The sequence below is a fragment of the Leucoraja erinacea genome, unplaced genomic scaffold (assembly GCF_028641065.1).
Source record: "Leucoraja erinacea ecotype New England unplaced genomic scaffold, Leri_hhj_1 Leri_144S, whole genome shotgun sequence".
NCBI lineage: Eukaryota > Metazoa > Chordata > Chondrichthyes > Rajiformes > Rajidae > Leucoraja > Leucoraja erinaceus.
The window spans coordinates 2,932-11,699 of NW_026575726.1; the positions used below are offsets into that span (position 1 = coordinate 2,932).

An 8,768-nucleotide genomic window follows, 5' to 3' on the forward strand; every position below is an offset into this window, starting at 1 on the left:
GGGCAGAGCGGCCGACAGCATCATGCTGAGTCCGTGGGGGTCACCTAGAGTTGGAGAACCAGGGGCTGAGAGAACAGAACAGCACACGAACAGGCCCTTCGGCCCACACTGACCCTGCCCAACCAACCCACCCACGCCCCTCCGCTCCCTGCATGTCCATCTGCCTATCCGGCACCCTCCCATACACTGTCACTGTCGTATCTGCCTATCCACCCTCCCACCACCCCTGGCAGCGTGAATATGATTCTGTGTGAATAAAACCTGCCCACAATCTGTCCCCCTCTCACCTTAAAGTCGTGCCCTCTACTGACGGGCATTGCCACCCTGGAATAAGGTTCCCTGTCCACACCTCAAAATTTAACACAGAAAAACCCACATAGAACACAGAAACATAGACAATAGGTGCAGGAGTCGGGCATTCAGCCCTTCGAGCCTGCACCGCCATTCAATATGATCATGGCAGATAATTGAGAATCAGTACCACGTTCTTGTACCTCCCTCCCCCCTCCCTTGTGCTCTGTCGTTCAAGGTTCCTCACCAACTTGTATCCCACCCCGACCCTGCCCATTCCATCCACTGCCCGGGGCCTCCCTGCCCATTGCATCCGCCCACCACCCATTGCCCTTTAGTCCGTCTCCCCCTGAAACTGCCCCCTCAGCTCCCAACCTGCAGCACACACACACACACACACACACACACACACACACACACACACACACACACACACACACACACACACACACACACACACACACACACACACACACACACACACACACACTGCAAAGCTCAGCCGCCCCCTCTGTCCGCCAACCGCGGGTACTGCACCCGCAGTTTCACCAGGAAGTCCAACTCGATCACACCTGAACCAGTCCAGCACCCCTTCATCAATAATGAACCCCCCACATCTCTGTGACACCCTCCTCCTCGCCCCTTGCACCCCCTCTCACACACTCACCTGTGAGCGGGGCAGGGACTGAGGCTCAGAGACTTTGTCCTTCCTCGACCCTCACACACTGACACGAACTAACATCAGCTGAGCCGCGCTTTAGTGTTTGGGCAACAGAGGCGGCCAATCCCCGGGGCAGAGGCTCCTGGCAACACTGGGGGCAGAACCTGTTTGTAACAACTGATTGCATTGTGTAGCAAAGTGCCCTTGGGAAAGAAAACACCTCCCCATCCCTCTCTCCCCCCCTTCTGAATCTGTAGTCGGCAGGGCAGTACTCTGCATATCGCCAACTTGGATGTGTTGTACACACTAACGTGCTGTAAGTATGTCCTTAAAACTGACTAGTGAATGTGATTTGACCATATTGTTGTGTAGTTTATTCAATTCCCTTAAGGTTCTTACAAAGAATTAGTTCTTATAAATATCTTTCTATAATATCTGTCCAGGCGAATGGGATTCTCTCTTCCTCTCGCTTTCTCCCTCCAACCCCCCCCCCCCTTTCTCCCCCCACCCCCACCCCCACCCCCGCCCCCACACTACACCCCCTCTGTCCGCTGTTCCCCCACCCCCTTCCCTCCCTGGGCAGCGGGGTCTCGGGCCGGAGTAAAGCCGGTTTCACTCACCTGTGAGCGGGGTGAGTGTGGGGCAGGGACTGCGGCCTCACACTGACACTGACACTAACACCAGCTGAGCCGAGCCGCGCTGTTTGTGCTCCGGCCCTCAGCGGTTCACGCCTTTGCCCAACTTCATTGGAGACCTTGAACTTACTTTCATCGGGACCTTATCAGATTTCAACGTCCTATCGCGGCAGTAAATGGTCCTCTTTATCTTTTATCTCTGTACTTTGGGCGGCTTGTTGCCACACAAACAAAACGCATGTTCACTGATTTCCCAGCGGACGTGACAACTATACATTGAACAAATAACCGACACACTCCCCCGGGACCCTCTGGAGAGAGTTCCCAGGCCATCATACAGAACATCTTCCCATTGGTCTATCTAAGTGGCGTCAAGTTGGGAAAAGGGGAAGTACAGCAGGATCTGGGGTCCTTGTTCATCAGTCTATGAAAGTAAGCATGCAGGTACAGCAGGCAGTGAAGAAAGCGAATAGTCTGTTAGCCTTTATAACAAGAGGAGTCGAGTATAGGAGTAAAGGGGTCCTTCTGCAGTTGTACAGAGCCCTACTCAGAGACCACAACTGGAGTATTGTGTGCAGTTTTTGGTCCACTCATTTGAGGAAGGACATTCTTGCTATTGAGGGAGCCCTGCGTAGGTTCACCAGGTTAATTCCCGGGATGGCGGGACTGTCATATGATGAGAGAATGGAGCAGCTGGGCTTGTACACTCTGGAGTTTAGAAGGATGAGAGGTGATCTTATTGAAACATATAAGATTATTCAGGTTTTGTACATACTGGAGGCAGGAAACATGTTCCCGGTGTTGGGGGAGTCCAGAACCAGGGACCACACAGTTTAAGAATAAGGGGGGGAGCCATTTAGAACGGAGACGAGGAAACATTATTTCCTCACCGAAAGTTGTGAATCTGTGGAATTCTCTGCCTCAGAGGGCGGTGGAAGCGGGGCTTTCCAAGAGCACTTAGCAACAATGCAATGGAAACAGGTTCTGGGGTCTTATGGGGGGGGGGGGGGGGGGGGGCATTTAGAACGGAGACGAGGAAACATTATTTCCTCACAGAAAGTTGTGAATCTGTGGAATTCAACAATGCAATGGAACAGGTTCTGTCCCCGCCCTATGTTGGCAGGAATAACAAGATAACACAATATGACATTGATAGCTGATAAAGTCCCGATGAAATCAAGCTCAAGTATCTCCAATGAAGTGGGTGAGAGGCGAGGGCCGCCTCTGTTGCCGAAACACAAACAGCGAGGCTCAGCTGATGTTAGTGTCAGCGTGTGAGTGAGAACAAAGTCTCTGAGCCTGCAGTACCTGCCCCCATATCGCACGCACACTCGCTCCGCTCACAGGTGAGTGAGAGGCGGCTTTATACCTGCTCAACAGCCCGGGACCCGCAGCTCAGGGTGGGGGAGGGGAGCGGGGACAGAGGCCGGAGGGGAGGGGAGGGGGCCAGAGAGCCGTGAAGGGGTTCATTGGTGTGGATGGTGGGTGGGGCTGCAGTACCGCGGTTGGAAGGCAGAGGGGGCGGCTGAGCAGCTGCAAGTTGGGTGTGGGGGTCGTGTTTGGAGGGGTACTGGGCATGAGGGGTCTGGGCAGTGGTGCAATGGGCAGGGGTGCATGGGGCAGGGGGCGCCTGGAACGCGCTGCCAGGGCTGGTGGTGGAGGCAGATACGATACTGGTGTTTGGGAGGGTCAGATAGGTCAGGGAATGGAGGGGATATGAATCACAGGCAGAGGAGATGTGTGGAATTGGTGGGTAGGGTCGTTGTGGGCCGAAGGGCCTGTTCCTGTACTGTTCTGTTCTCTCTGACCCTGGTTCTCCAACTCTAGGTGACCCCCCCGGACTCAGCATGAAGCTGTCGGCCGCTCTGCCCGTCTGTCTGCTGCTGGCCCTGGCCTCGGCACTGGAAGTCCCCAAGCCTTGCAGTGAGTATTCCCGACCCCCTCCCTCCCTCCCTCGCTCCCCAGGACCTGCTCAAACAGAGAAGGGGGAGGGGGGTGTGGTTGAGGGGAGACTAGAACAATCCCCCCCCCTCCCCCCCTCTGGTACGAGTCCACAACTCACCCCTCCCCCCGTGTTTGTGTCCACAGCCCCCCCGGAAACTCATGGAAGGCCAGATCGGCACGGTGAGTGTAACATCCATTCTGCACCCTTAATTAACCACCCTTATGTTTGAACTTGAGCAGATAGGATGTGTCTATACACTTCAGAATTCATTATGCTTCTACCATCAGCAGTTGTATCATCAATGAAGATAAGTGAGCCAGTACCTTCAGCAGCCATACATGCCCAGGCCATAACACCCCCACCAACGTGTTTCACAGACGAGGTGGTATGCTTTGGATCTTGGGCAGTTCCTTCTCTCCTCCATACTTTGCTCTTGCCATCACTCTGATATAAGTTAATCTTCCACTCATCTGTCCACAAGACCTTTTTCCAGACTGTGGTTGCACTTTTAAGTACTTCTTGGCAAACTGTAACCTGGCCATCCTATTTTTGCGGCTAACCAGTTTGCATCTTGCAGTGTAGCCTCTGTATTTCTGTTCATGAAGTCTTCTGCGGACAGTGGTCATTGACAAATCCACACCTGACTCCTGAAGTGTGTTTCTGATCTGTTGGATAGGTGTTTGGGGACTTTTCTTTATTATAGAGAGAATTCTTCTGCCATCAGCTGTGGAGATCTTCCTTGGCCTGCCAGTCCCATTGTGATTAATAAGCTCACCAGTGCTCTCTTTCTTTTTAATAATGTTCCAAACAGTTGATTTGGGTAAGTCTAAGGTTTGGCTGATGTCTCTAACAGTTTTATTCTTGTTTCTCGGTCTCATAATGGCTTTTTTGACTTTCATTGGCACAACTTTGGGCCTCATGTTGATAAACAGCAATAAAAGTTTCCAAAGGTGATGGAAGGACTGGAGGAAAGACTAGGTGCTGAGAGCTCTCTTGTACCTGCATTAAGGAGGCAATTAAACACACTTGAGCAATTACAAACACCTGTGAAGCCTTGTGTCCCAAACATTATGGTGCCCTGAAATGGGGGGACTGTGTATAAACACAGCTGTAATTTTTAAGAACATGTGATTTTTTTTTCTATTACAAATCTCAAACTGTGGAATACAGAGACAAATAAATAAATGATGGGTCCTTGCCCCAAACATTATTTAGGGCACCGCATGTCTCTGTTAAACTCTGTTTAAAACTCAGTTACATTAACATCGCTGTTCACTTCCCTCTAAAGTGTCTGGTACATTTTGTTACTGTGCCTGCCTCAACTGCCTCCTCTAGCAGTTTGTTCCATACACTCACCTCCACAGAATATATATATATGTGTGTGTGTGTATATATATATATATATATGTGTGTGTGTGTGTGTGTGTGTGTGTGTGTGTGTGTGTGTGTGTGTGTGTGTATATGTGTGTGTGTGTGTGTATATATGTGTGTGAGTGTATATGTGTGTGTGTATATATATATGTGTATGTTTGTGTATATATATGTGTGTGTATGTGTGTTGTATATATATTTATATATGTATTTGTGTGTATATATATGTATGTGTGCATATATATATATATATATTGTGTGAGTGTATATGTGTATGTGTATATATATATATATATATTATATGTGTGTGTATATATATATATACATGTGTGTATATGTATGTATATATATGTATATATATATGTGTGTGTATATATATATAAAGATATATATGTGTGTGTGTGTGTATATATATATATATATATATATTTATATATATATGTGTGTGTGTGTGTATATGTATATATATGTGTCTGTGTGAGTGAAGAGGAGAAGGCAGGAGAGGGTTAGAAACATAGAAATTAGGTGCAGGAGTAGGCCATTCGGCCCTTCGAGTCTGCACCGCCATTCAATATGATCATGGCTGATCATCCAAACTCAGTATCCTGTACCTGCCTTCTCTCCATACCCCCTGATCCCCTTAGCCACAAGGGCCACATCTAACTCCCTCTTAAATATAGCCAATGAACTGGCCTCAACTACCCTCTGTGGCAGAGAGTTCCAGAGATTCACCACTCTCTGTGTGAAAAAAAGTTCTTCTCATCTCGGTTTTAAAGGATTTCCCCCTTATCCTTAAGGTGTGACCCCTTGTCCTGGACTTCCCTAACATCGGGAAGAATCTTCCTGCATCTAGCCTGTCTAACCCCTTAAGAATTTTGTAAGTTTATATAAGATCCCCTCTCAATCTCCTAAAATCTAGAGAGTATAAACCAAGTCTATCCAGTCTTTCTTCATAAGACAGTCCTGACATCCCAGGAATCAGTCTGGTGAACCGTCTCTGCACTCCCTCTATGGACTGAGAGATAGATCAGCCATGATTGAATGGCGGAGTAGACTTGAGCAAAGATACTAGAGGAGATCCTGTGGTATCTTTGGACTTGAGGTGCTGAATGTCCTCACACTTTCTCCAGTTTTACCCGCGCAGACTTCAGGGAGACTACGGGATGTTCTCGTACGACGCGAAGAACGAGCGGATCTACGCCAACATGTTCATGAACAGAGAAGGTCGGCATTGGCAACAGGTGGACCTGCTGCTCTTCCAGAAGGTGAGAGGGTCGCTCCTTCACCCCGCGACACATGCCCCCCCCCCCCCCCCCCCCCACTATCCACTGGTGAGGAGGAAGAGTCTGTCCATGGCAGGGGAGAGAGGTTGAGGGGGGGGGAGATTGAGAACGGGAGATTAGACAGATGTGTAGGAAGGAACTGCAGATGCTGGTTTAAAATGAAGATAGACACAAAGTGCTGGAGTAACTCAACGGGACAGGCAGCGTCTCTGGAGAGAAGGAATGGGTGATGTTTCTGGTCGAGACCATTCATCAGACTGGTTAGGGATAAGGAAAACGAGAAAAATAGACGGAGCAGCTTCATACGGCCATAACGAATTAGGCCATTCAGCCCACCAGGGGTCCTCCGCCATTCAATTATATCTCTCCCTCCTAACCCCATTCTCCTGCCTTCTCGCCGTAACCACTGATGTACTAATCACTTCTCCACAGGAGGTCCTCTTCCAGTTCTTCCCCGGCAACGGGACCTGTGTGAAGTTCCCGCTCCACACTCCCTTTCCCTCGCCTCTACTTCCCAAAAACGCCACCTTCGCCGGCAAGGTCGAACTCGGAACCACTTCTATTCCACATGCGGCCCTGCAGATCAACTGCTGGGTTGCTGCCCAGGAAGGGGGTAAGGATGTCCCTCATCTCCACTCCCACCCCCTCTCCCTCACCTCCCCCCACCTCCTCTCTCCCTCAACCCCCTCTCTCCACCACCACCCACCCCCCCTCTCTCCCTCCACCCCCCACCCCCCCTCTCTCTCCCTCAATCCCCTCTCTCTCTCTCCCTCACCCACCCACCACCTTTCTCTCTCACCCCCACCCACTCTTTCTTTCCCTCACCTGCCCACCCCCTCTCCCCCCCCCCCACCACCCCATCTCTCTCCACCCCCCATCCCCTCTCTCTTTCTCTCACCTGCCCCCACCCCTCTCTCTCCCCCCCCCCCCACTATTGACTGCATCTCCGACAATAACCCATTCTTGTCTGTGTCCTGCAGCCAGTTATACCGTGATGACATCCACAGATCGTGGCTGCCTCCCTCAATGGTGGGCAACTTACGACAGTGAGGGCTGGTTCTCCAAATCGTAAGTTGTCTCATTCCTCCCATCCTCGTTCAACTCCGTTCCTCACCAACCCACTCGTAATGTCATAAATGATAGGAGCAGAATGGGCCATCAAATCTACTCCGCCATTCAATCAGGGCTGATCCATCTCTGCCTCCTAACCCCATTCTCCTGCCTCCCCACTGACTGACACCCGCTCAGTCTCCAGCATGATGAAGGACCTTAAACTTCATCCACCTGCTACTCATCAGACTGACGACATTCTACAAGATCAAGAACACCACTATCAGCCCCACGTCCAGTTAACCCAAGCACCCATAGGCATGTCAATCAGTGGCTACCAACCTGGAAATTATCGTTTTTCTTCAAGACAGCAAGGGATTGGAATACCCTACCAGCCAGCTTAGACTTTTCCAAAACATCAGCACATACAAAGATACATCTTCCAAGAGCATCGCCACCTCGACTAGCGCGCCCATTACCATCATAGTGCTGAGTGATGTTCTACCTGGAGTTTTTCAGCGGACTACATCGACATCCAGACCCGTACTATTTATTTTTGCCTTAAATAATATCCACTCACTTGAAAAGATCGTCCTTTAATTCTGAGGCTGTGACCTCTGGTCCTAGATGCTCCCACACAAGTGGAAACATCCTCTCCACATCCACTCTATCCAAGCCTTTTGTTTCAATAAGGTTCCCCTTTATTCTTCTTCTGAATTCCAGCGAGCACAGGCCCAGCGCCCGCAAACGCCTATTTCCGATGCCTGGGGAGATGTCGCCCCCTCCCTTGCCCCGCTCCGCGCTGACGTTTCGGGACGGTGGGGACATTCCCATCTCACCATCTTCCTGCTTCTACTTACAGCTTCTTCAACATAACCCTGGGCATCATCGATCCCAGCGTCTTTACCCCACCCCCGCAATGCCTGGAGCTGCTCTGAGTCACGGAGACGGGGACCGTGCGGCGAGGGGCCGGGGTAGGAGATGGGATAGCATCTCGTCGTGGGCCCGAGTGGCCTCTTGCTCCTCTGCCTTTATTCAATAAAGTCTAATTGTACCTACTCTGTCTGTTTATTTCTTGAAGTCGCCACTATTGGTCTGGTTTTAGCCACCCGTCTCTTATTTTTAGCCATTTGACCCTTCGAGCCATTCAATGTGATCATGGCTGATCATCCAGAATCAGTACCTAAGAGCTATGGAATTGGAGAACCAGATCGAATAAGTGAGCGCACAAAGGACCTGAAAGCGGACCGTGTAGGATAAACGGCAAGCCCGACTCAATAGGGCGAATGTGCCGCGAATCGCGTATCCCCTACAGGTCCGCTTGTGGTCGTTCCGGGTCGAAACCATTCAGCTTGCGCCTTTTCGTTTTTTAATCACAAAATATAATTTACTGACTCTATATTATTCGGTGCCTTTTATCGACCTTGCCGGGTCCTCGTTGATAAGCACGCGCGCTACAAACCTGTACGTCTTTGGAGTGTGGGAGAAACCGGAGCACCCGGAGAAAACACACGCAGATCTCGGGGAGAACA

At 50.4% G+C, this 8,768-nt stretch overlaps 1 protein-coding gene across 4 annotated transcripts; it reads left to right on the forward strand.

The window, feature by feature from the left end:
- Nucleotides 1-1,124: 1,124 nt before the first annotated feature.
- LOC129715844 (mammalian ependymin-related protein 1-like) lies at nucleotides 1,125-8,295 on the forward strand. 4 transcript variants are annotated; one of them, XM_055665724.1, is made up of 7 exons: nucleotides 1,125-1,268; nucleotides 3,415-3,510; nucleotides 3,676-3,711; nucleotides 6,034-6,168; nucleotides 6,619-6,799; nucleotides 7,167-7,254; nucleotides 8,099-8,295. In XM_055665724.1, the coding sequence occupies exons 3-7, from the start codon at nucleotides 3,691-3,693 to the stop codon at nucleotides 8,172-8,174; spliced, it is 501 nt and encodes a 166-aa protein (XP_055521699.1). In that variant the 5' UTR covers nucleotides 1,125-1,268; nucleotides 3,415-3,510; nucleotides 3,676-3,690; the 3' UTR covers nucleotides 8,175-8,295. The 4 variants fall into 4 exon arrangements, with proteins under 4 accessions (XP_055521699.1, XP_055521701.1, XP_055521700.1 ...); XM_055665725.1 differs by lacking the exon at nucleotides 1,125-1,268 and adding an exon at nucleotides 2,786-2,933; XM_055665726.1 differs by lacking the exon at nucleotides 3,676-3,711.
- The last annotated feature ends 473 nt before the right edge of the window (nucleotides 8,296-8,768 follow it).

Excerpts from the sequence above, each read along its gene's own strand:
- LOC129715844 (XM_055665724.1), top strand. The coding sequence starts at position 3,691 with ATGGAAGGCCAGATCGGCACG. Across the intron at positions 6,800-7,166 it reads GGTTGCTGCCCAGGAAGGGG|CCAGTTATACCGTGATGACA; the intron begins GTAAGGATGTCC and ends TGTGTCCTGCAG. Across the intron at positions 7,255-8,098 it reads GAGGGCTGGTTCTCCAAATC|CTTCTTCAACATAACCCTGG; the intron begins GTAAGTTGTCTC and ends TTCTACTTACAG.